General features: G+C 46.3%; 1 protein-coding gene across 1 annotated transcript in view; it reads left to right on the top strand.

Annotated features, from left to right (window-relative positions):
• Positions 1-253: 253 nt before the first annotated feature.
• The window catches only part of LOC104533804 (mitogen-activated protein kinase kinase kinase kinase 4-like), a gene marked incomplete at its 5' end in the record, with an annotated part of 39,379 nt that continues 13,848 nt past the window's right edge, over positions 254-25,784 (top strand). The window contains 12 exons of the mRNA XM_010185797.1: positions 254-406; positions 5,881-6,012; positions 6,739-6,806; positions 8,402-8,517; positions 11,829-11,926; positions 13,159-13,277; positions 17,602-17,695; positions 20,019-20,192; positions 21,033-21,162; positions 21,543-21,701; positions 23,303-23,446; positions 24,669-24,803. Coding sequence (XP_010184099.1) covers positions 254-406; positions 5,881-6,012; positions 6,739-6,806; positions 8,402-8,517; positions 11,829-11,926; positions 13,159-13,277; positions 17,602-17,695; positions 20,019-20,192; positions 21,033-21,162; positions 21,543-21,701; positions 23,303-23,446; positions 24,669-24,803 — 1,522 coding nt within the window. The remainder of the gene's footprint in view (positions 407-5,880; positions 6,013-6,738; positions 6,807-8,401; positions 8,518-11,828; positions 11,927-13,158; positions 13,278-17,601; positions 17,696-20,018; positions 20,193-21,032; positions 21,163-21,542; positions 21,702-23,302; positions 23,447-24,668; positions 24,804-25,784) is intronic.

The raw sequence follows: 25,784 nt of genomic DNA on the forward strand, positions 1-25,784 counted from the left end.
TCCTCCCAGCTAAAATCCTAGCCTGCAGCCCATGGGCTGGCCTAGCACACAGCAGATGGCCCTTATCCTTGCTGCAGTTTGGAAACTCGACAGGAAAGGAAGGGTTGCAAATGGAGAGGCAGTAGTGGTTCCCATTGCGCCAGGGCTGGCCTCCCCCAGTGGGGAGGTCCATCAGTCAGTGCACGCTGTGCTGCTGTTGAACATCCAGGCTGCAAACGCATGTGCAATGTGCTGCTGCTTTTCCCCTCCTCAGGCTGAGGACCAAAGGAAGAAAAGTGACAGCATCCAGCCTTCCCTCCAGTGGCCGTCAGTGCTGGGGCACGAAGCCGCGCCGCACACCAGGATGGGATCTGGCAGCAGTTCCAGCCCGTGCACCCCCGCGCCACAGAGAGCCATGTTAGTCCAGGTACGGTGCTGCCGCCCCGGGCGGGGAGGAGGAGGAAGCGTGTGTGGTTCCTAAGCAGAATGGGGCTTTGGAACCCGATTCCCTTTGCTGCTGGCATAAATGACTGAAGTCTGTGCAAAGCAGCTCGGAAGTTTTCAGTGCCACCACATTCTGTGAAGCTCTACATGGAATTACATTTCTGCTGCAGATCAGCTTTACATTAAGTTATTTTTATATACTTGATGCCTGATTTCATGATATTACTCTTAAATGTTTCACAGAAAGCCAGAATGACTCTGCTGTTGCGCCCCATGAAAGATGCATTATTTATATGGCACAAATACAGGTGGCACTTTACAAAATAAGTCCAAAACCAGCATTTTTATCCTTTAAGATCATATGCACAAGCAAGATCCTTAGTCATCTTATGAAATAATCTAGAAGTATATGGAGATGTCAGAGTCAGATTTTGCCTGTGGTTAGAGCCCAGAAGGTCTGTGACTTGAGAAATTCCGTGTTCGATGTAGAAGTGGTACCTGAACAGTACCTGCGTGGTGAAAGCACGTGGATAAACCTCTGCATTGGAATCCTCTCGAAACGTTTTAGCTCCTGCTATTTCTACCAGTGCTGGGAGAGGTGATTCAGAGTGCTCACAGTGTGCCCTAAAAACGCGACTTCCTTTCAACATCCTGCTTTTTCACAGCGTATGAAGTAAGTAGCTTAGCCTGCAGTTACTTTGTTCCCAATCTCTTGTGAAGGGACTGTAAGCATGAGTGAGCAAAAGAAAAACAAGACAGCAAGTAGAAATGGAGTAAACTACTGCAAGTGTGATCTTTTCACATCCTTTGTTCCAGGGCCTGTTTGTCATTTCACGTCACAAGTACTGTAACTGGGCTGAGTTGATGGCCTGGCTTGTAGCATGGAGAGCTGGTGCAAGGTCTAAAAGAAGGACTTTTGTCCTTGGGCAGAGGCTGGCAGCTTCCTTGAGGCGGATATTTCACCCCAGCAATGGAAGTGGGAGAGCCCATAGTTTATTGCAGAGCATTTGGGATTCAACAGGAGTACAGTGGCTGTACAGAGAATAGTCCTGCCCTGTTAAAATGCCACTCCTGGGATTAAAGGAGCTATGGTCTAGGCTGGCTGCATCACCTAGGACATTCCTTTTCATCCTGTGGGTACTTCTCTGGTCGTGCCTGTCCTGGCTGCTGAGGGGGCTGGTGAGGAATGAAGCAGTATTTACCAACCTCTTTCATATCCCTTGATGGAAACTGGACTGTAAAAATTTTATGCTGTTTAAAGTGATGGTGTTACTTAAGGATAATAGCAGCAAGTGCTACGCAGTTGCTACCGAGTGATTTCACTCCCTGCTGGTAGCTGCCCTGTTGCTCACTCACAAGCCCGTGTTCCAGCTGACGGGGCCATGTGGACAGGGAGAGGCCACTCTGCTCCCTTACCTGCTGTGCTAGCATGGAGACAGATGAACTTCAGTGGTAATTTATAAATCCTCTGAAGTCTCTGTTTCCTTTTGCTGGTTGGCAGCAGCTGTTGATGTTAATAGTGGCCTGTGTGGATGTGCTGTCTGCATTACCTGTATGAAGTGTTAAAGCAATATGAGTGATGGGCCAGTTAGTCACCTGGAGATTAAAAGACTCACAGCAATAAACTTGTGAAGTTCGATATGTGGGTGGATATCAATCGACTTGTTGATTTAAAATAAAAATGAACTGCAGAGTTAAAATGCAAGCTGAATCCATCACAGATGTCTGTGCTGAGGAGCTTCCAGCCAGGTTTGTCAGGGAGGGATCATCTGTCATCACTGCTCTGCTCAGACAAAAGTACCCTCTTATTTTAAACAATTCTGTTCTCTGAGATTTTGTGGCACATCTCGGTTGCCCAAATCTCTCTCAAAATTATTTCACTGGAAATCCTAACGCAGCCCCTGAGGTGCAGGGAGTACGGTGTCTCAGTGTCTTGTGTCCTGTTTGTCCGGTGAGAGAAATGTGAGCTATTACCAGATCAGAGGGTACCGTTTCCAGCTGTTCTGTGTTTGCTGCAGCGCGGCAGCGGGTCGGGCTCTCTGGTGGAGGTGCTGTGGGATGGGTCGTTCCAGGCTACCTGCAGAATTTCACAGAAACTTCTTCAACAAAGTCACTGAGCCTCTGCCCGGCATCTCCTGCTGACTGACCAGTGGGGGAATTTAGCTCACATCTGAAATGAGCCCCACTTTTTAAATTGACCCTATGGTTTTCCTGTGGGATTTGCTAGCTAGATCTCCTGTATTGTCTGGAGTAATGTGGCTGAAACAGAAGAAGAAAGATAACTATATTAGAGCTAGCTGTGCATTAAGTCATGGTTTGACCCAGTATCCTAGAGCAGATCTGCTTGAAAGTTCAAGAAAATCCTTACGCTGTTTTGTAACAGCACTTGCACTTATCACCCCGTGTCTGTAGAGTCAGTTCAAATTAGGAACTTAGGCATCCTCCAAAAAGCAGTGCAGCCTGTCTGTTTTGAAACGTCTTGCTCCTAAATATTTTTAAATTAACTCTAGTAATCAGTGTTTTGTCTTGTATCACCTTGTGTTATAATTTCAGAGCGCAAAAGCTCCTTTCCCTTAGCTGTGTTGGATGTACCTTTACGGTTTGAAGACACAGAGTAGGTAACATTTTTGTCTACCAGGGCTTTCTGTGCCAGAGGGGAGCTGCTGAACTTTCAATGTTGCTTATAATAGAAACAATTTAAGGCTTGGGTTTTAGTGATTTAGAATCATTATTAGGGGTTTGTTGGTGGTTTTTTTTTTTCAAATTCTCCCTCTCCCCTGCCCCCCAACACATTATTTTATCTATAAAACTTAAGAGAAATATCAAACACTCTGATTTTGGAGGTTATCTGAGACATTTTTTGGCTTACTGTGGAATTGTGAGGTATTGTAGGTCCTACAGAACTCATTCCAAAAGCAGGCATCGCTTCCTGGCTGTACATGGAACATGGTGCTGGTGCCCAGAGAAGGCATGTGGGTACCATCTGCAAGGTTTGGTTTCACCCCAGTCACTTATAGCATGATTCAGCAAAGCTCATCCCTGCTTTTAAGCACAAATAGTTTTCTGGCAGTCTTCAGGGCTCAAAAGCTGGAATTTAGGAAGAAATGCAAGTATCTTGTTGAAAAAGTAGCAAGGAAAAAAAAAAGATTATTCCTATGCTCTGATAATAATACACTCGCTATAAAACCTGTTCCTATACCCACGACGAATCATTTCAGGGGAACACTGTGCTGTTGAAATAATTCTGGTTAACTAAAAACTATTATTAGTGACAATCACGTAGGACAAAGAAGTAATTTCGACAAAATGAAAGGACACGAATTATGAGATGTTATAACTGCTGAGAAAGCTGTTTTCTGTGAAGGGAGTCAACAGAAGTTATTGTGCCCAAAAGGCAGGAAAAGCACCTGAATGTTTAACTAAGTGAGACTTCTCGAGACTCTTTTTCGACAGCTGACTTTGCTGTGCTGGTCTGGAAGGTTGTGATGGGATGTTGGAATGGATGTTTGGCATCTTTGACTAGTTTTAGAGTTAGTACCTGTCCGTATTTAAGTGATTTTGACCATTGTTCACATGAAATAATTAGTCTTGTGGAGTTACAGGGAGTTCCTAATCATACTACATTGTTGAAAAGCTGTATGCAGTTCTCAGTTACTGTTTTTTACTTTTTAAGACTGGAGAACTGGAGAATTTTACAGACTTTGGCTGATAAATCAATAAAATACTCGTCTGAGTCATTCTTTGGAGAAACTGAAACCGCAGCTGACTGATCTGAATTGCAGTAACGCAGTCGGGACACGAGAGTTTGAACTCTGACTCAGACAAAAATTGCCAGCCTCTTTGTTTCGGGGGAGTGGTTTTAAGCTGAAAGAGGGTAGATGTAGACTGGACATTAGGGAGAAATTCTTTACTGGGAGGTGGTCAGACACTGGCCCAGGTTGCCCAGGGAAGCTGTGGGTGCCCCCTCCCTGGCAGTGCCCAAGGCCAGGTTGGATGGGGCTTTGAGCAACCTGGGCTGGTGGAGGTGTCCCTGCCCATGGGGGTTGGACTGGATGAGCTTTAAGGTCCCCTCCAACCCAAACCATTCTGTGATTCTTAGGCCTGCAGGTGATGGAGATGCTGGTCTTGCCATGTATTTAAGAAAGAGGTGCCTCCAGGAGAGGCGTGTTAATGTGCTGTGGCATTGGGCTCCTTCCCGACATGGGAAGGACATCAGCCCATGGCGTTCCTGCCAGCTGCGGGTGTCTCTGGAGAGCTCTGGTCCTGCTCTGCATGGGAGATCTGACAAGATACAGCACAAAGTGGTGTAGCTTCAGGCATTTCTCCAGCATTTTTTTCTCTCTCTGTAACATCAAATTGGTTCTAGCATAGCAATCCCTCAAGATGGGCCAGGCTCACACAGCATTTCCATGTGTTCTGCGTCGGTCTTGTGTCCAAGAAGATTTCTCATTTCAGGGAGGACCGGTACATTCAGTTGACATTTTTAGCTCTCTGCCTTTCTTCCCCTTGGAAGACACCAGTGTAGTAGATCATTAATCTGGAGAACTGAAGAGACCTTTCCTTCTTTGTTTTTTTTTTTTTTCCTCTTTTAAATACAGAAAGAATCAGATGACCAAGTTTTGAGTATTTTAGCTTGAGTTTTGCAGTGCTCACTTGTTTCCTTGGAATGAAGAACTTGTAAGGAAGTTATTTGAAAGCTTCCTCCTCCCACTGTGATTAGAGTGTTTGCCATCCTAATGCTCTAATGTGGTGCCTTTGAAGATATCTTTTAAACGCAGGTGGTCACAGTTGAAGCACCTGGATGTGACTACCCATGGGGTACAGTTGAACATAGTTTCTTGTTTCTTTCTTACTGCATTCTCAATTTTTATATTTTTTGAGTAAAAGAAAAAAAATCTGTTACAGAGTAGGGCCAGGGCGCCCTCACAACCACGGGAGAGTTGAAGGTGCGTCCAGTTGGCAGTTTGTCTCCATTGGCTCTGTGTGGAGGGTGGGCTCGCAAAGACTGGTTTGGAAGTCAACATCTAACCTAGGGGAGGTGGGTTTCCCCAGTGATTATGCTATCTAAATTGTAAAATACAGGCATTGGTCAGGTTTGAATGGAATGCACTCACTCAGCGGTAACTTTTGCATCATCCAGTTCAGTAATTCACCGTGCACTGCCTGTTAACTTCTCTGTAGGTTTAAGAAGGGGAGATATGTGTACGACATAGATGTTTTTACTGTTTCTTTTCATTGTACGCTTCGCCTTCAAATACTTGTGCCTAACATGCTAATAAGCTGGAAATTAATACCTTCACAGTGAACAAGGTGAGTCTGGCTGTATCCAACGATAATGCTCTTCGTGTGTTTACTGACAATTTGGTCTCACAAACAGAACCGTTGATATTTGCTGAGACTGGGTCCTGTTACACAGGCAGGGAAGCACAGTTCAACACGCCTTTCATTTGTTTCAAGTGTGAAAATTTCCGGGCCAGTAAGGATGTGTACCACAGCAGTTCACTGTCAGATATGGTGACAACACCACTCAGACCTGTGCACGATGACGTCTTCTGGAGCATGAGTCAAAATGAAGAACAACCCCCAAAGGTACGTGAAGCTTGCGCTGTTAATCACGCTCCCCTCAGTTTCCCTGCGATGTGTAGGACCCATCCTCTGGTCTTGATGAAACTCGGTAAAAATCTCGTTGCTTGTACGTTAACTGGGTCTCAGTAATTTAGAAACTAAGATAAAAAATTATAAGCAGGTCAGTTTTCTGTATGAGTTTCTGTGTGTATATATTATCTGCAAACGCAGATACACTTCTTTTGTTAGGCCAGCTATTTGTTCCTGCCTTTTCTAACAGAATTTCTGAGAAAAAGGGCAGGATTATTTATGCAGGGATGTGTATGTGTATGCATGCATGTACCTGTTTTATTAATTTGGTATTAATCATTGAGGTGTGTTCCCCAGCCCTTTGGTAGCAACATAAAGTAATCCACCACCTAGGGAAAGCTGCATTAAGTGACTGCAGATGCACTTCCCTGTCTGCTTTAAATGTTGACCCTTTAAATACCGACTCTAGGTGAAGGTGCAAACCACTTGCAGTCTGCACTCTGATAGATTGCATGGCCCTGGAGCAAATTGGAGCACCCGCTGCTGACTTGCATCCTGCAGTGTTGATATCATGGAAGATCTCTCTGCGTGTCCCACTGAAGCGTTATTAATTTATGTTGGTTAATCTTATTTTTGCGTTGGTACAGGATGAGCGTTAGGTTTGTTAACTGAGTCTGAAAAATCAGTAGCAGACTTAAAACATTTGATTAAATCCTTAAGGTTCCAGAAAGGACAACGTCTAAATTTTACAGCAGGGATCAGCCTGGCCATCAGAGATGCCCTTCAAGGTAAGCTCTTAAGTGTTTTATGCTTATACTAACACTGATGTGTTGTCAATAGGAAAATTGAAGCAAATTTGTTAAAAACAAAGTCATAACTTCAGTAACACCAGAACTGACGTGGGTTCATACCTCATTTAATAGCAGTTACCATTATTTTGTCTTTTGAGTCAGTTCACCCACAAAAACAACTGACCAAACTTCCCGATCTTAAACCTGAAGGAGGTGTCTAAGCCAGCTTCCTTCTGATGATTGACATAACTGATATAGAGAGAAACAAGCCTCTTGTAGATCTCCTCCTCTTTTTCAAGCAACATAAACTTCTGGCTTCTGCTGGAAAGCAGCTTCTGACATGTAAGGGCTGTTCCATCTGTAATAATTTCTGCAATGAGTTGTTTCATTTGGGCCAGCCGGTTTGACGCTCCTGAGCGGGTTGCATGCAAGTTGTGCGTCCATTTCTCAGTTAACAGGCAGCGCGTTGTGCAGGTTTTTCACCTCTTATGATTTGGTGATGCTGTACTTGCCAACTTCACATCAGACTAAATGGCTGCTGAAGGTGCAGGTTACATGGGACCCAAGCCGTTTGGCACCGATGGTGGCACGTGGGAGTGGTGCTGCTCAGGGCAGCCTGGATGCTTTTGCTCTACATCAGCACCAGTGCCATTGGTCTCAAAGGGGAGTAGGTGCCTGGATGCTTTGGCCTGTCCCCAACTCCTTGTATAGGCACTTAAAGCTTGCAAAGCTTGTGCCTGTGGCTTTGTTTTGCCTGGTTTAGCTTGAACAGGCCAATATGCTGTCTGTAGATGTATTGTGACTATTTTGGCAGTCTGCCCTTCAGGCTACTGTGCTTTTTCCATATCCCAGGATAAAAGACCAAGGATGCAAAGAGCTCGGCCATAAGGGGCAGCCCCCACAGGATGTCTAATCAGGGAACATAATGCTGTGAGAAACAAGGGTTGGAGAGATTTGAAAGGGAAGTAGGTTTAGCTGACATAACAAAATAATGTGCAGCACTTCTGATGAGCCAGAGTCAGAAACATCATCTGAAATGACTTTCAAGTGAAGTCAAGCCCTAAATACTCTCTACTTGGGAATTATAGAAGGCAAAACGGAAAAGAAACCTGCAAGTAAACCGCAGTGTTACAAGTGACTGGCTTCTGAGCCTGGGTTTCTGGGTGAGCCACTGTTTTACTTCCTAAGCTTGGCAACTTGTTTTACTGCCCAACTTGTTCCTTTCTCCATTGAGAAGTGGGTGTTGGTGGAGCAGGTGTCTTTATGTGTAAAACTCATGAGATTTTGGAGTCCTGGGTGACACAGATGTGAAGAGGCCAAGGGAGAAGTACCTATAGTGGGATGTTTTGTAATTATTTGGGAATCTCTGTAATCTCCCACAATAACTGCCCAGAGGAAACTGTTCCCTCCATCATCTTCTCTCACTACTGGGTGGCCCTGCTTGGAGCAGCAATGGATACAACTTTTTTGTTTATCAAGAGGATTATTTCATACAGGAACAGCAGGGAACTCGATTCAGTAGCCAGGGAGGTCCATTCCAGTCTGTGTTCCTGCATGCAAGATTGTCTGATCTGCTTTTTGTCTTTGTTTAGTAACAGTCATCAGTCGTCCCCTGGGGGACACGCACTGAAGCTGAGCAGCAGCAGCAGCACTCCTGGCAACAAGCAGTGGGAGATGGGATCTCATCGGAGCAGTCAGGCAACTGCAGGTGATTCCCAAGTCAAAGATTCATCAGCCAAAAATGTGCAGAATTCCTATCACGTGAAGCAGGCTCCTGCAGGATGTCCAGTGCTGCATCGCAAATGGGATATTTATTTTAACAATGTCTTCTGGTGATATGCTTTTGAAAGCCCTCTGAGTTTTAAGGTTCCATGTTGCTAAAATATAAACACTTCCTCTTTTGAGTCAAAAAGCGACTGTGAACATATTTCCATATAGAAAATCTGATTTGCCTCAATTAAGGGTTGAAAAAAATCGGTTCTGTCGCACTTAGTGACACCGCTGAAACTCAGCAGAGCCAGCATTACAGACATCCAGATGTAATTCAGTTCTGATGTTCACCTCTTGGCATTTTCTGCATAACCGTATGCTGCTGTTTTGCGTTGCCCCCTGATGAGGTGATACAGAGGAGCAGTTGCTGCACACCGGTGTTTCTGCACTCTAGTAACGTCGTGGCTGAAGGAAGCCCAAGACTCTCTGTACAGCACCTTATGAAACGTTCCTCCAGTATTCTTTTATTTGCAGAAAGATTGTGGTACTGAAAACAAAAAACAAGGCAAAAGAAGTTAGAAAGAACAGATAGCCTCATCCAGTTTAAGCAAATTGCAACTTTGTCAGGTTTCTTATTGCCACTGGTGGTGGTGTAGGAATGCAGTGGGCTCGCTTGTGGTTGTCCATTTTTTACAGTACAGATCTTGGTTTAAGGCTCAGGGCAAGCCCAGGGAGCAGGATTTTCTCTCTGTTGTCCCCTACCCTCCCAGGGGAGGCTTAAAAAAAAAGGGAATAGAGAAAAAGATGCTTCACACAAGGCTGGAAGTTAAGACTGTAACAAGTTTAATGAAAATAACAGGGGAAAGGAAAAGGGAATTAACAAGGGACAAAGGATATTTAACTCTGGATATTAACAAAATTAACAAACTCTGGATATTAACAAAACCCGATCCCAGCAGTCCCCAGTGGCAGTGTCTGAGCAGGGCCTCGGCACCAGGGACCGCAGTGGTGCTGGGAGCGGGTGGTGGTGGATGCTGCCAACACGTGGAGCTAGGCCCAGCCGTCCCAAGGTGCACAGGAAGCAGCCCAGGAAGCCAGGAAAAGCCCGTGAAAACCTCGGGCTTCCTCGGTTTTTTACAGACTGTGGCCAGAAAGGAGAGGGAACAGCACTGATCTGTGACCCCCCAGGGTCCTACAGACACCCCCTGTCCTTCCCTTTCAGGCTGGTAACCTTTAAACCATAACAGTTCCTGAGGCATGACCTGAGATTCTGGCAGATAGGGAAACAGAGCAGGAGTGGACAGCTTTGTTCCTCTCTTGTTATTCCGAAGGGCGTTTTCGGTGGGACAACTGTAGGGCAGTTTCTTGTGCAGCAACTTGCAAAGCAGTGGTGTGTTACAACACTTCGCCTCAAGCTTGACTACTAAAGATGGGGGACATGGGCAGTCACACCCATTTCGAAGCAGGGTGGATGCTAAAAACGTTCTGAAACCACACCAGTGAGCTTCTGAGGTCATTTATTTTTAAGGTGGGGTGCACATTGTTAATTTGCAAACCCTTGATAAATGAAGAGCAAATTGTTTATTCATTAACTGACACAATCAAGCCAGTTTTGCTTTCACTAACTACACAGAATATGAAGCTGTGCTACAGGAGAAGTCAAAGCGCACTTTAAAATGCTTGGCTTTTGTTTGGTTTTGCTCTTATGTCATTTTACGTTTTGGTAGCGGGGTAGTGATGAACGGTGCAGCAGCACAGCTCAGCTTTGCAGTGTCTGCGTGATGTGTAACTCCTGTGCTATTTTGGCATGGGGAATTGAAAAACCTCACCAGCAATGGAAAGAATAGAAAACCTCCCTTGTGGTTTAAACTGTCTCCTTGGGTTGTTAAGTGTCATTAAATTACGGCTAGTTCTGGCATATGGTGTTCCAGAAAGAGTTTGTTGCTTTCCCAAACCCACAGGGATAATGAACTGGGGAGGAAAGGGCTATAAATACTTTAATGCTGATACTTCTGCTGAGTTGCTTAGACACTCATGGACCAGTAAGGAATTCTGAATTGTAAAAGCTCTGCAAAATGCACGAAGATGTGAAGCCACTGTGATAAAACCATCTAAATTACCAGACACAAATCCCAATGGGTGTGAGCTTGAATTCTCCCCGCTTAACTTGCAAGGGGTCCTCCTGGTAGCAGTGGGATAGTGATGGGAGAGATTGCTGAACGAGGTAGACACTGAGCTGGCTGGTGTGTCCCAGGGGCAGCGTGAGGGCACATCTGCTCTCCCTCCTTTCACTGCTATCAGGAATTGTGTGCAGAAGGCAGCACCTCTTCAAGGCTGCTTTGGCTCTTCCCAGGTAGTTCTGTGGGCAGTGTGGGGCATCGAAAGGGAAGATTTGCTTAATTTACTTGCAGGCATCCCTCCTGAGATGGCATCAGCGTGTGCAGGTGGACTCCAGCTCCTCTGGTCCTATTTGCTTGGGTGTTCAATAGCTGTGCAAGCATGGAGGCACTTGTAGGTCTCCGAGGTCCCGAGTTGGCCCGCAGCAGGGGCCAGTTGTCTCTGCCAAATTGAAGGCTGTTTTTACCTGCTTCCCCACAGCCTGGAGTGGAAGTGGAGCTGAGAACCGACACTGTGTGTGCCCCACGGGAAGCAGGGACTGGAAAATGGTTCTCTTTGTGCTTTTAGCTTGACCCCATGCTCATGAGCAGAGTTCAGTGCAGCTGTTTGCCCCCAGCCCAGTTGGGTTTAGAGAATCAGATCCTTGAGACTGTTTTTGTGCAACAGTTTTATGAAGGCCAAATCTTAGCACCACATCTGTTTGCTCATGAAAATGTGCATTGGAGGCCCAGGCTCCTCTCCCTGACCCCCGCCTGCAGTCACAGGAATACAGCAGGGTGGCACCTTCAGTGCTGGAATATACCCAGCAGTTGGTGATACGATGGGCCGTCTTCCTTCAAGAAGAGGATCAGAGGGAGGGATGCCCTCACCCTTTTCCCTTGCACACTGCTTTCCAGTCCATAAAACTGTTGCTGGTGCACAGTGGAAGTACATTGCCAAGGCTTTGGTCTTTTTTGTCTTACTCTTGCAGAATTAAACCGCACCAGTGTCAACTTATATACATAATATTGTGGCATCTGGAACCACTGGGAAACAAGCAAAAAGATTTCCCTTTGCAACAGAGAGAAAAAAGACATTTGTCAGCAGAGGCTGCTGTGGGTGGTGGCTGTGTGCTGGTGTTACTGGTTCCCCCTCTCACTCTGCTGCATGTGCATTTAAAAAAAAAAGAAACTTCTTTTTTTCTTTTTTCAGGGAATCCAGGATCAGCCAGGGAAGAGGACACTTCACCCCAGAACCACTTGCAGCTGCATAAGAAGTCTGAAAAAGTTTCTCATCCAGGCCGGGTTGCAGTAGGTTCCTTTAAATCCTGAACAAAAGATTGGGTCTGTTCATAGTTTTCACTGAGGACTTGTCTGTGCTGACAGCTCCTCTGTTGGTGTTTGAGTTTGCTGGCTGTGAGTCCACCCGAGAGGCTGCGTGGGACTGGTTTGAGCTTACTGCTGCAGTCATGTATCTCAGCAGTTTTCGGTCCAGGTGTGACTTGTGTCCAGCTCTTATTGTCAGCAGAGAGTTCGGTTTTCCTGAACCTGCCTGATCGTAAATCTTCAGAAAGGAAGGGTATGTCTTTAGTATTTCAGCAAGTCATCGATCACTTGTCACGCAACCCAGACGTCAAGACCATGGCTGTGGCTTGTGCAGATATCCCATGTGTAACTGCCTGGAACCTGTGGTATCAGGCTGTAACACACCCAGGGCTGTCCTGGCCCTCCATTCCTTGACGTGCCACTGATGGGAAGGATGATTGCTACTCCTCTGTCCTATTTACCGAGGCATTTCTTTTCTTTGGTGGTGTTTTTGACAGGGGAGGGGAGTGGAGGGGATGCCTGTCAGACAACTGGAGCTCTCAGTGCCTTGTGCAAGAACTTGTCAAGTTTTAAAAGTTTGTGGGATGGTTGTAATTGTAAAACTTCTCAGGCAGTCCTGGGTGGCTCCAGGGGAGGCAGGGCAGGGTGGCAGGGGACAGCTGTGGCTTACTGGAGTCCTCCATTCCTCCTGGCTTCTCAGGGACAGGAGGTTTGAGGAGGACTCCGTGTTTTGGCCATTGCTAATGACACAGGAGGACTGGGGTGTCTGACAGCCATGGCTGAGTTGGTGTTGCCTTTCCTGCCCCAGGGCGCTTCATAGCCAGCGTGGCTCAGCTGGGCCTTGGGGCAGCCCAGGGCTGGAAGGAGTTCAAGCCAGTGCAATCCTTTAGTCCTGGAGCAGAGCACTCCTCTTCTTGTACAAAAAATGACGTAGTTCTGTGCTCCTGTGGAGTGTGAAGATTGAGCCATAAATGTTTGAGATCCAAAATAACATGCTGACTAAAGCTATTCACCTTTCGGCTTTTAGGAAAATTTGGCTTAGGACACGTTCCTGTGTGAGATACCCACTGGTGATGGACCAACAAGAGCATCAACTTCCTAATAAAGCTTTTTTGGTGTGGAAGTGACAATAGCTGTATTTGCTGGGACAGTAAAATACTGCACATGCTGTTTAGTGATGAGAAAATAAAAAAATCAACTGAGTTTTCTTTGCTCAGAGTCCAGGCTACTTCACCAAGGGGAAGGACAGTGCCAACTCGTTGTTGAAAGCAGCAGACTATTCCTCATCAAGTGACGAAGCCTGCAGCAGTGATGAAGATGACATGAACCACGCAAGGTTGGCTTGATTTTTATTGTTTTTTTTAAATTATTACTTGCCTTCTTTTTATTACACACTTCTAAATATGTGGAAAAAAGTCGGCGTACATTAATGCTACCTCCCCTCTGAAGTTACTATCAGTCATTGGTGTCAGCTGTAATTAAGCAGTTTAATCGCCCTGTAGTGAACTCCCCGGGGTAAATGTTTGCTCCATCAGATGGATGCAGTGTAATAAAGCTTTGGTGACTTGCTGCCCTGGGACAATGAGGAAATGTCTCGTTTTAACTGAATACCAATAGGTGGTGCTTTTATAGACATTACTTCACATTGATCTAGGTTTAAATGGAGTTTTTGAAAGAAAAAAGGAGAGGGAAAGAAAAACATACACCTTTGTGCTAAACACAAGTTACAGTGAAAAAAGCAAGGCAGCCATGAGCTTTGTATTCAGGCAGTCTGTTCACTCTGGGAGGAATAATTACCACTGAAAAGCTCGTTTCTTTACCACGCTGTTTCTGAGGAGGGGATAGTGTAAGCAGGATTTGGTTTTGTAAAATGTGCCGGTTTTTTGAATGCCGTTCTTTTGCACGATTGCTGTGGTTGCCAGGTGATGCTGTGGCTTGTACCAAGCTGATCTCACCCGAACTGTTTCTCTCCAGCTTTCCAGTTTCTCTTGCTGATTTTGTGACTGACATCTTGTGGTGTTTTACCTGTCGTGCAAAATGGACATTCCGCTGAGAAATAACGGAGCATGAATATCTTGCTGGTCCGAGTGAGAGAGAGTCAAGGGATCAGTTGGCCAGCCCTGCTGTTTGCAAATAGAATTAGTATTTTTAGTACTGAAGAATGAAAGTTCTAGTATTCCTGCAAAGAAACCAGTTTAGTTCAAGTTCTGGGCTTTCCTTTGAAGTGCATCACAGGGCCGCAGAGCTCTCTGGGATGGGGCTCTCACTCTTCTGACGTGGTTGCATGTGCAGCTTTGTCAGCTTTCGGGAGGGGATGCACAGAGTTATGGTACTGCTGGCACTGTTGGCTGCTGCCTTGGCCTGGTACCAGGCTTTTCCCCTGTGCTGCTCTGAAGAAGGTCGAGGTTTTGCGCCTGCTTGTGCTCCTGCTTTGCACTTTGGAAGTTCGTTTTCAAAGCCGAGAGATGAAGAGGGAGAATGTTAAAAATCTTGCAGCTTACTCAGTGCACCTGAAAGATCTGTCTTTTTACTGCAATGCCTTTATTTTCTTACTGTTCCTCTTCCAAACCACCTTATTCTGATCTGTAAGAAGTTTTACTCACTCTGAGTCATAGAATTTATCCTAGACCTCAGAAAGGCTCTACATAAAAATACGGATTTGCCCTGTAGCAGTGCCTTTGCTGTGTAAGTCTTAGATTGCTGCAATCCTTGCAGGCTGTAATGATTTGGAGGAGTGGTATCGCTGCCTTTGGAGATCTGCGTGTGTTATCTGCATCTCCTGTGTGTGTGAGACCCAGCACTCCTCCAGAGAAGTGGAGTTAGCAGGGTGATCCCTGTCCCGTTTGCCTTCCTGTGCAGACAGCCACCGCAGGAACTCCTGTAAAGTCACAAGTGTAATCTCGTCTGTTCACAAAGTCCCTTCACCTCGGCTGAATGTTGTTTGTGTTAAAAGAGAGATACTTTGGGAAATAGATCCTGGCTCCTGTGAAGTAAATAGCAAAAAGGATAGTTATCTGAATGAAGGCAGCAGCCAGCATTGAAACTCTGCATGTTCTGGACACAGTGAAGGGATTTGTTTTTCTTGCTGGCTAAAGCCTGTGAATGCGGGATCTGAAGCCCCCTGCAGTCTGTAGGAGTGTTTCTGTGTGGCCTTCTGAGACGGCTTGAGCCAGGTTTTAGTTGGCTATAGAAGAAATCTGTGTCTTCTTGTTCTTGCCTGGGCTGTGGAACACCTTTTGATTTCTACGCTCCAGCTTTCATGGAGGTGCCCAGTAGGACCTGACTTGGGGCGAGTACGTACACAAGAGCTTTGTATTCTCTTGGACAAATCCTGTGAACCACCTTGAGGAAGCTCATTTCTGAGGAAGCCAGGACTGGGGCAGCTGTCTGTCACCAGTAACACAACTTCTGCTCTTGTTTCTCTTTTCAGTGAGATGAGCCAGAATTCCTCCTCACGCACACCAGGTTTTTGTTTTAAGGAAAGGACGTCAGTGTATGTGATCGAGCATCTGAGCTGCTTGTATAGCATGTCTGTTCCATCAGTGCTAATTTCTCCTTCTCTACCGAGAGTGCTTTCTCCTCCATTGCCTGCAGCATTCACAATCCCCCTAAAACACTGAGTTTCTTGGGACTCATTCTGTGTAGTTCAGTTTACTCTCTCTGCACTTTATATGCTGTTCCCTACCAAAACTTGAACGAGGTGCAGTTGTGCACGTGGCTAGGAATTACTTTCTCCCCCTAATGAGTGGGATGTTGACATAATTTAAGGTCAGCTGCTGCTTGCTTTCCTGTTAAGGACATGTCCTTGCACTCACCATTGGTTCTACTCCATATTTTGCCATTCCTCCTAAGTTTAGTATGCAAATATTTACCCCTCCTGTGGGCAGGAGCAACTTCTACTTCTTCACAGCCGTCTTCAGTTGGTGGTTGTCTCACCAAGCCACCTTTGTTATGGCATCGGACAGATTTAAAAACAAGCCCTTGCACTCTCCTACCAGTTGCGGCGTTGTGCTGTAGAGCCCTTCACACCAGCATCCTGAGTCTTGTTGGTTTTGTAATTACTGGAGAGGAAGCAGAAATGTAAAGGCTTCCATGGATTGCAGTAATAAATGAAGGGATAAAAATACGTAAGTGGAATAAATAAATAATGTGGGGTGGAAACGCGCAGAAATAGGGCCAGAGCCTGGCTGGCAGAAGTTGGAGGCAGTTCTACTTGGGTGAAGAAGTTTAAAATGCAAAGATACCACTGGTTGTGTAGGAAGTGATAGTATGCTCGAGTGCTGTGTTCAGTTGTGGGCCCCTCACTATAGGAAGGATGTTGAGATTCTGGAGCGTGTTCAGAGAAGAGCCACAAGGATGGGGAGGGCTCTGGAGAACAAGCCTGATGAGGAGCGGCTGAGGGAACTGGGCTTGTTTAGCCTGGAGAAGAGAAGGCTGAGGGGAGACCTCATCACCACCTACAACTGCCTCAAGGGAGCTTGGAGAGAGGTGGGTGCTGGGCTCTTCTCCCAGGTGATGGGGGATAGAATAAGGTGAAACGGCACCAAGCTGTGCCAAGGGAGGTTCAGGTTAGAGATAAGGAGGAAGTTCTTTACTGAGAGGGTCGTCAGAAGCTGGCACAGGCTGCCCAGGGAGGTGGTGGAGTCACCATCCCTGGATGTGTTTAAAGAGCGGGTAGATGAGGTACTTAGGGATATGGTTTAGGGGGTAGACAGGAGCGGTTGGACGTGATGATCTCAGAGGGCTTTTCCAACCGAGCGGTTCTGTGATTCTGTGATATGCTGGGCTATATCAAAGAAGATGCTTGCCTTGCTGTTACTTTTATTTAAGTATCTGCTTTTGGTCGCTGTTGAAGACAGGACACTGTGCTAGGTGGGCTTTTGGCCCCTGCCAGCCCAGCAGCTCTTACGTCCTCTTGTCTCTGCGTGCACCAGGCAACATTTCCTTTGCTGCTCTGTACATGAGGCGAGGATGTCTGTGTCTCGGCTGTATCAAAGAAGATGCTTGCCTTGTTGTTACTTTTATTTAAGTATCTGCTTTTGGTCGCTGTTGAAGACAGGACACTGTGCTAGGTGGGCTTTTGGCCCCTGCCAGCCCAGCAGCTCTTACGTCCTCTTGTCTCTGCGTGCACCAGGCAACATTTCCTTTGCTGCTCTGTACATGAGGCGAGGATGTCTGTGTCTCAGGGCCTGATGCTCACTGTGAAATTCCAGTGCTGCCTGTCCCAGCAGGCACTGGCAGAGGTACCACCATAGATGCTCTTTGGAGAGCAGAGTGGCCCGTACCCGCACCCCGCAGCGCAGTGCACAGGAGGACACAGGAGAAGTTCTCAGGCACTTCTCAAAGGCCGGCTTGAGGGACCAGCTCTACCTGCCCGAGCTATGCAGTGTCTGAAGAAGTGCAGGGAGAGGAGGGGGTGGTCTCCATGGAGGTGGGGAGAGCTTCCTGTTGCGTGTGAGTGATCCTCAGGCTTGAGTCCGTTTGGGTCCACCCACAGACTGACCAGCTTGCTTCTGTACAAGATCCCGTAGGTGTAACTAGTGGATGTTAGTGATGCTCACTTTTGAATGCGTATGAGGAGGGGTTTGCTTTTTGGGTTTCGAGCTCTCTTTTTATTTCCCCTGAAGTAGTTTTGTTCATTAATTGGAGTTTGTTACCAGGCAACTGCGAAGCAGCAGAGTGGCAGATTTCTCAAGGACGAGAGTCCCAGATGGAATTGAACTGAAACCCCAGAGCGCTGTTGCGGAACAGAAGGTAATTTGGCCATTTGTAAGGGGGTGGTACAGTGGGGAGGAGGGAGATCGTTAATGTGCGTGATAAACGCTGTCTCCATTTCTTCTCAGCAGCATTTTCACTCTGAAGTCCTGCTCTATCATTGCAAATTACAGCTGTAAGCCTTGAAAAAATGTATAGTTTCAGGTTCTGTGCTCTCTGTAAAAATGCTTACGTTTAGGCACGAATTTGTGCTCCTTTATCTGTCCTTGTTATTGACCTGGTGGTTTCTGATGTCAGTGTTCTTGAAGGCACTGGGCAGGCTGCAAAAAACAGTACTGTTTGTTGTCGGTGTGCGTTGTTACTGTTTCTGAAAATCTTGACTGTTTTTATTCCAGTTTAAAGAGAGCCATCTCTTACTACTTGAAATACCAGAAGAGGGGGAAAACACTTCATCTCTCGCTGCTGGCTTAGCAGAAATATGTGTCTTCTCCTATGTTAAGTTGTGGTTCCTTCCTTGCCAGCTGTAGTTTCTAGTAGAGACTTCAAGTCAGGTGGATTTTCCCCTGTGATAAATATTAGTGCAGAAAAGATGAAGACGTACAAAGCAGAACAATGCTCTTTGTGGTTGAAAACAGACAAAAAATACGGTAACAAGACTCTCACTCAGCGTCAGAGCACTTCTCACACATCACTGAGTGTACTCCTGTTTCACAGATAAGGAAAATAAATCGCTGTGAAGCTGGTGTTTTTCCCAGTGCTGCTTACGTGAGCTGTGGCAGGGCTAGGAAGAAAAAGGGGTTTTCTTTACCTCTGGTGTGATTTCTAAGCACCAGAGCAGAGTGGCATCCTTCCTGACTGGGGAAGGAGTCCCACTTTGCTTTTGTCCCACCATCCTCAAGGAGAAAAGTCCCTGCTTCAGAGAAGAGCTCATAAATGGTGTATGGTGTGTATATATAATGGTGTATTACATACTGGCAAAACCAGTGTTCTTCTTGTGGCAGAACCAGCCCAGTGCTTTCCCTTTCCCCTGATATCCAGGCATTGGAAACAGGCTGCTTGAGGGAGAGGAGAAGGATGGAGTCTTCGAGGCCCAGACTGGGGATGGGGGTGGATGGAAAAGGGTGGAGGTCACATTTTCTGCTGGACTTGGGGAGGACAATGCGGGAAGGAGAAGACACAGATGGCTGTCAGCTCTCCTCACTCATCTCTCTGATGCCTCTTCCTCATGGAGAATCCCATCCATTCCTCCCACCACTGGTTCACCAACCACAGCCATCATGAGTCTTCACGACTTCTTCCAACGCCCCTTTCTCTGGCCCATCAGCACGAACTGGTTGGAAGTGGTCGGGGTGTCCCAAACTGCTCAGATAAAATGGGGAGTTGGTTCAGTTCAGCTGAATCTGACTCAAAACTGAACAAAAAAGCCCCGTGCTGCCTTCATTGCTAATCTCAAATACTGGTTTGGTTTGGTTTTTTTATAGTTCAATTAAAATGTAAAGTACTTAAAGCATCAATTTGAGTTCTGGTTAATTACTTGACTTTTAAAAGCCAAATCTCTTTCATTTAGAATTATCTACTACCTTTTTTTTTTCTTCATCTCTTGGCTGGCATTCAAAAAAACCTGCTCTTATTTCAGTAGGTCGTTTGTCAAGGCCAGTACAACGTACAGACTTGCCTTGACTTCACCCAGCCAGAAGCCACTCGAGTTTGGTGGTGCCTTTTGCTCCTGTGTAATTCAGGGGGAATTTTCTAGTGCAGCACTTGGCTCCTGTCACTCTCTGTGTTCCAGTGCCGATGGTGTTCAGGTCCCTCTTCATCTGGGGCACCGCTGGCTTTACACATCCACCTTTCTTCCTCTCAAAGCTTCTAGCTGTGTACTCCCAGAAACCGACCTTTGACTCTGCATTTTGTGCTGTCAGGGAGAGAGCTTGTGTGGTGCCTCACAACTTAGAGTTTACAATATTTCCTTGAAGCTGGTGGGATCCTGTGGGAGGATCTGCAGCACCAAACATCATTGCATGAGGAATGCTGATACTGGATCCTACTGAGTGTCATCATTCTAGAAGGAGATTTCTTAATTCAGTCAAGGGAAAGTAGCAGTGAAATGAAGGGAAAGGGCCTTTGAACTAAATGCAGGTCCAGAACTGGGAAGTACCTGCGTCTGACTGCGGTAGGTAGAGGTCTGATTTGTAATGCTAGGACAAGTCTCTTGACTCTATCTTAAGTGTCTCTGAGGATGAAGTTGCTTCTTTGTCTGGAGATGAGGAACATTTGTAGAGCACTTCAGGAGTGGAAGCCCGTCCTAATTAACGCGAATTCCATAGCATTAATGTGGAGTTTAACTGTGTGTTCTCATATGCAGGATCAGATTTTAGGGAAGCCAATCCCTAGCACTCAAGAAGGCCTCTGGAGCATAAACAACCAGAACTATCTTCTGCCAGATCTCCTCCAGCAAAGCCAAATTTCAGACTCCTCTGTGAACCCACCAAAAGTGCCCCTGACTGGCCAGGAACCTCAGAACAAGCTTCTGACTAAGGTAAGAGGTGAAGTACAGGTTGAATGAATTGTACCATCACTTTCCTCCAGCCTGTAGGAGCCTGAGATTGAGAGTCCTTTAACTTCATCTGTCCTGTCTCCTTTTATGATGAGATTTTTCACCACATCCCTTCTTTTCTTTAAAAGCTCCTGCTTTATCTAGGGGACGGATAAGAAATCTTGAGCCCCCAAACAGATTTTATTGTTCCACTTATTTGCCCCAATCTTCCTCTCTGCTCTCTTTACTTTCCTTCTTTTTTTCCTCCCCATTTACACAACTATAAGGGTTTGTACCCTCTGCTCCTTTGCCTGTTGTATCAGCAATGCAGCACTCTCATCTACCTCTGCTCGTTGTCCCTGGCTTTCCTACGTCCAAGCGTCAGGCTGGAGTGCCGAGGGGCCAGGGCAGCGTGTCTTGGCAGCCCCAGAGGGACCCCCAGCGCTGCTGTGAGCACAGGGGTCCCTTGGGGAGTCATCAGAGGCAGACAGCGGCTCTGTCAGGAGTCCCGTCCTGAACTGCCCCACTTGAGGCAACAGCGTCCTCTGTGCTGCTAAGAGATCTGAACAGCTCCCTGTTGCAGACAAGGCTGCAGAGAGTGGTGGACATGCTCTTCTTCTGGGGACTGGTTATTGCACTGCAGTGCCTGGCTGAGCATCCTCACACAACTCCCTGCTCCTCTTCTCTCACTGGATCTTTACCGTGTTAACTGCTCTAAAGCTGTTCCTCATGTCCAAGTATGCCACGTGCCACGTCTTCTGGACCTCAGAGGCACTGCGTTGCTGTTTGCTGTCTGCTCCTCTGGCATCCTCCTCCTGAAGCAGCTCTTGTTTTTCATTGTAGACCCCGTGCCCCGAAGGCACCACTTCAAAGAGCAGCACATCATCTACAACATCGTTTACTTCGTTCATAGACCCTAGACTTCTGCCTATCACCCCTCCCACCAGTCCAGTAGGACCCTCTTGTAGCTCTCGTGAGTATGCTTTACACTTCTCAGAAAATGTCACTGCTGGTTTCTTTTGTCCTGAGGGGCAGTGGGGAGGGCCTGTCACTTGGAAATAGAAACTGTCAGTAACTTCTCCAGAAACTGAAACTCCTCGTCGCTGTTGAACTGTCATTGTGCTGCTTTTGCCCTTCTTACAGATGTGGCTCTGCTTCTGTGTTACCATGGGGCTTACTGAGGAATGCCTGAGGAATTTTCCAGATGTGTTGTTTTTTCCCTCGGGCTCTGTAATGCTCCCAAGGTGTTTTCTCACCCCTCTGGGGTTTCTTTCATTCTGCTATAAACAGGTGAAATGTGAGATGCAGCCAAACACTCACATTTTTCATGTCTGTACATGTCTTTCCTTCTAGCATCTAGTGCAAAACCTGAGCCTGTCAGGAGAGAAAATGCAAGGAAGGGCTCCGTTGTCAACGTCAACCCGACCAACATCCGCCCGCAGAGTGACAGTCCAGAAATTCGTAAATACAAGAAGAAATTCAACTCGGAGGTCCTTTGTGCTGCTCTGTGGGGTGAGCTCAGGAGTGCTTGAGTGTGTGTGTGTGAAGGGAAGGCAGCAGCAGAGGCTGGCAGCGTGTGCCCAGCAGATTTCACAGCTGCATTGCACCTCTCCTGTCAGGAGGTCCCGGAGCGGATCACTGAGCAGATACCTGCGTCGCTCGCGTGACGCCTCCTTCCTGGGAGAAGATGGCAAACAGATGACTTGCAAGGGATTTTGAGCATCAGAATGAGACAATGTTTTGACCGGGCACCAAATTGAAACTGCACTTGTTAAAGAGCCAAAAGTTGCAAATGTTTTAGTAACTGATGCGGCTCATGATACTTAACTCTTGTCTAAGCTGCATACGAGTACAGCTGATCACACTGAGCCCTGACGTGGTGGTAATAATTCAAACCTGAAGCCTTTTGCTGTCATGCATGTCAGGTTTTCCAAGAATCTGAAGCAGGTCAGGCATCAGTCTGTGCAAAAGCTTGGCTTCCCTAATTCTTGCTGTCAGTGCTTACTCAGACCCTTGCTGGATCACCCCTATAACTGGGTCAGCTGCACATGGTATAAAAGCAAGATGAGTGTAGGCAGACCAGTGTTCAACAGCTGCAGACCTTGTCCCAGTCTCACACTAAGCTCCTGAGTTGTTTTGACTATCTTGCTACTTCAGACGCATTCTATGGGCCTTGCCCAGCCTTTTACTCCTCCTCGCTTTTTTGAGTCTGGAATGGAAAATGAATGAAGGAGATGAAACATTATCCAAAGGAAATGCAGATGTCCAGTTTACAGCTTCATAGACTTTGTGCGATACATGTTTGTACGAGTCCACGATTTCAAATTAAGAACAGAGCTGTGTGGCAAGGTCTGTAATTAAATGTGCATTAAGGCTGAAGAGCACCAGGTACTCATCAGAGCGTTGCTGGTAGCAGGAGGTTGCCTGTTACAGCAGGAGACCTCGTGTCGTTTCTTTCGAAGCTGCTGATTGGGAAATGTGGCTGTTGTGCCAGCCAAACACCATTTTTGACGTCCTCTGATGTCAGCAACCCACTGGAGCCTTCGCTTCCTTGGCAGCAGTTGGACTTCAGCTGGATTCACTCCTTTAATTTGAAAAGCTTTCTCACCAAACACAGGCTGTTTTTAAGCAAGCACTCCACTTCCTTACGACTTCTTCCCACAGGTTTGGTCCTACTCCGATTTGAGTGTTGTATTTGGGGAAACAGGGATATTCTTTTACTTGGTAGAGGCCCTGAGGTCGTTCCGTTGGATCTCCTGTGTTGCCAGTGGAGCGGTGCTGGACTTTGGCAGTGCTCACTGGCACTTTGGTGACCGGGGAAGTTCAAGTTCACAAAGCGTTTTCCTTTTTTAAAGATCAATATTGACTTCAGCAGAACTAATCATCCTTCAGGTTACGTAGGCATACAGTGTTCTGCTGGGTAAAAACTGAAATGGTGAGATCCCTTTTTATTTTTCTCTTCGTTTTTCTGGGGGGTCATCCACAGAGCAGCAGAGAAATTATCAGGTACCATTAGCGAGACTAAGTAAGAGCCAGTTCTCAAAGCAATGACCATCTGGTGGCCTCTGAATCATAACGAGATTTATGGAGTATTTTTTTCCGTCTATCAACAGGAGTAAATTTACTGGTGGGAACAGAGAATGGATTGTGGCTGCTGGACAGAAGTGGGCAAGGAAGAGTTTATTCGCTGATTACAAGGAGACGATTCCAGCAAATGGATGTTCTGGAAGGACTCAATGTGCTAATTACTATATCAGGTTAGTTCAGTGTCTAAACGTGTCTGACCTGTATTGGAGTGGAAGCAATTAAAAAGAAGAATTAGGTCACAAACTAGGTTGAGGAATTTTCTATTACAGAAAATCACAGGACGGGTGTTCTTGTTAACAGGAAGACTTGCTCCAATTTTTAGCAGTTACGTTCTCATTTCAGAGAGGCTTTGGGATATTTCGTTACCTGGTTAATGTGTAAAATGGTTTGTGGGAAGTATGAAATGTTGCATATCCTTAAAATTAACTGGTTCTCAGCAAGTTATGGTTTGTCAGCCTGTTTGCTCATTTCTGTGATGGGTGGGCATCTATCTAAGTGCACTCCTATTAAAATACCATTAAATAACCTCATTCTGTGTTCAACGAGATGCATGAGCAGTAACACGAGAGTGTTCTATATTGTGAAAAGCATCAGTAACGTGAAATGGAGTAGTGTCTCCAACCTCTGTTCACAAACAGCTTGGACTCTGCTCTGCAAGGTACCCAGGCCCCTGTTCCCTATGGATGGTAGTGCCCTCAGAGGATGCTTAGTACATCACAGCGTCAGAGATACGGGTCCAGCGAGGAATGGCAGCTCCGTGTCTCGTACCCAGACTCACCGTGGTGGGCAGTGGCAAGAGCTGTTTGTCCCAGATTGCCAGGTCCAGTGGATTGTGCGACACAGTCCTTCTCTTTATATGAACCTGCCATCCTAGGCTGCTGTTGAGTGTTTGCATTTATGAACTAAAACAACAGAAAGACTGGCTGAGACGAAGGATGACAAAGTAATTCTCACCTGAAAAGGCATCCAAAAGAGAATAGCTATTTGTAATGAAGATTGTCAGTTAATCAGAACTAAATGAGACACTTACTCAAAATGGCCATTGTAGGCCATACCTGTGTTCGTTCCTTCACACCAAAGAGTAAATGCGAGGTAGTGTGATTATTTCTGATGATACACGTGTCTATACAGACCTATTCTTTGGCCTAAGGGAAGAATTTTAGTCAGGTGTGAATATCCTGCATGAAACTTGAGTCACAAGGTAGGTTCACTGTCAAATGCCACAGGATTGCTCATGTTCCAGTCCCCCCCTGCACGTCACCATCACCAGGGCTTTTCTTTGGTGCTGTTCTCTCACTTGACAAAGCACGAAGCCCCGCTGTACTCAAGGTCACAAAACTTTGGCTTTTTGTGGGAGAGTTAAAGTGCTGTATCTTTTTTTGCAAATCCTAGGAAAGAAGAATAAGTTGAGGGTATATTACTTATCATGGCTGCGGAACAAAATTTTGCGCAATGATCCAGAGGTGGAGAAGCGGCAGGGCTGGGTGTCTGTGGGGGACCTGGAAGGCTGCGTACACTACAAAGTCGGTAAGGACTTCTTGGTTTTTCCCTTGGAGAGCTGCTTAATCGTACCTCTGCATCTTGTGACACCAGCAGTTTTGGTCAGCTCTGTCAGGAGTGTATTGGGCTTAATGTCTCCGAGTTCTTTCAGACCTTGTTTTACGTGGCAGATGCTTTGCTCCCTGTCATTCCAGGCAGCATCTCATCTTGCAGCAGTTACCGGATGATGCTGTGGGTGTTTCCTGTGACGGCTGGAAGAAGGGAGAGCCAGCCCTGGTCTGTCGCTCAGTCAGTGCTTTAGAATTTCTGTAGTTACTTAAGGTTTGAGTTAGACTGATGTTTTCCACCTCCTTGCTATTCAGCTTTCCTCCTGGCCATGAGTAACTGCTACAAAACCGGACTAATAATCACATTCGAGGGATGTCCATAGGTAGATCAGATTGCATGTGCTACAGCTCATCCCTGTCTCCAGATCATGAAAGACCTAAATACACCTTTGTTCAGACTTACTCCCTGGACATGGTGCTGTAGCAGTTGAAAAACCATCTTGCTTTTATTTGACTTCCAGGCAGTTCATTCTTGAGGATGAACAAGAAGTTCACTCCTTCACACCATTCATTCTTGAGGATGAACATCAGGATGGTGATAGTTCCTGTTGTTTAACTGCATGAGGGGGTGTGCTGTGTAGCACGAGTTTTGCTTTGGTGAACGACGCTACACGAAAGTGGCACCTTTTGCAGAGTCAAACAGGAAAATGATAGAGGAGTGCAGGAGATGGCGAGGTGGCTGGCTCTCATAAATGACTTGCTTGACCTTTCTTTGCTTTTATATCTCATGGCTTGAAAAGTGGCAAGGGTTAAATCCAAGAAAGAGTGTGAAACAGATGCGTGTTGGTACTTTCTTTGTGGTTATACCTAAGCACCCAGGTGTTGCACTTCAGTGCTCGCCTTTGGGTTTGGTGTGGTTTGTTGGTTGCTTTTTTTTAAAGTTATACTAAAATTAGGCAAA

The sequence above is a fragment of the Mesitornis unicolor genome, unplaced genomic scaffold, assembly GCF_000695765.1.
Source record: "Mesitornis unicolor isolate BGI_N332 unplaced genomic scaffold, ASM69576v1 scaffold856, whole genome shotgun sequence".
Classification (NCBI taxonomy): domain Eukaryota; kingdom Metazoa; phylum Chordata; class Aves; order Mesitornithiformes; family Mesitornithidae; genus Mesitornis; species Mesitornis unicolor.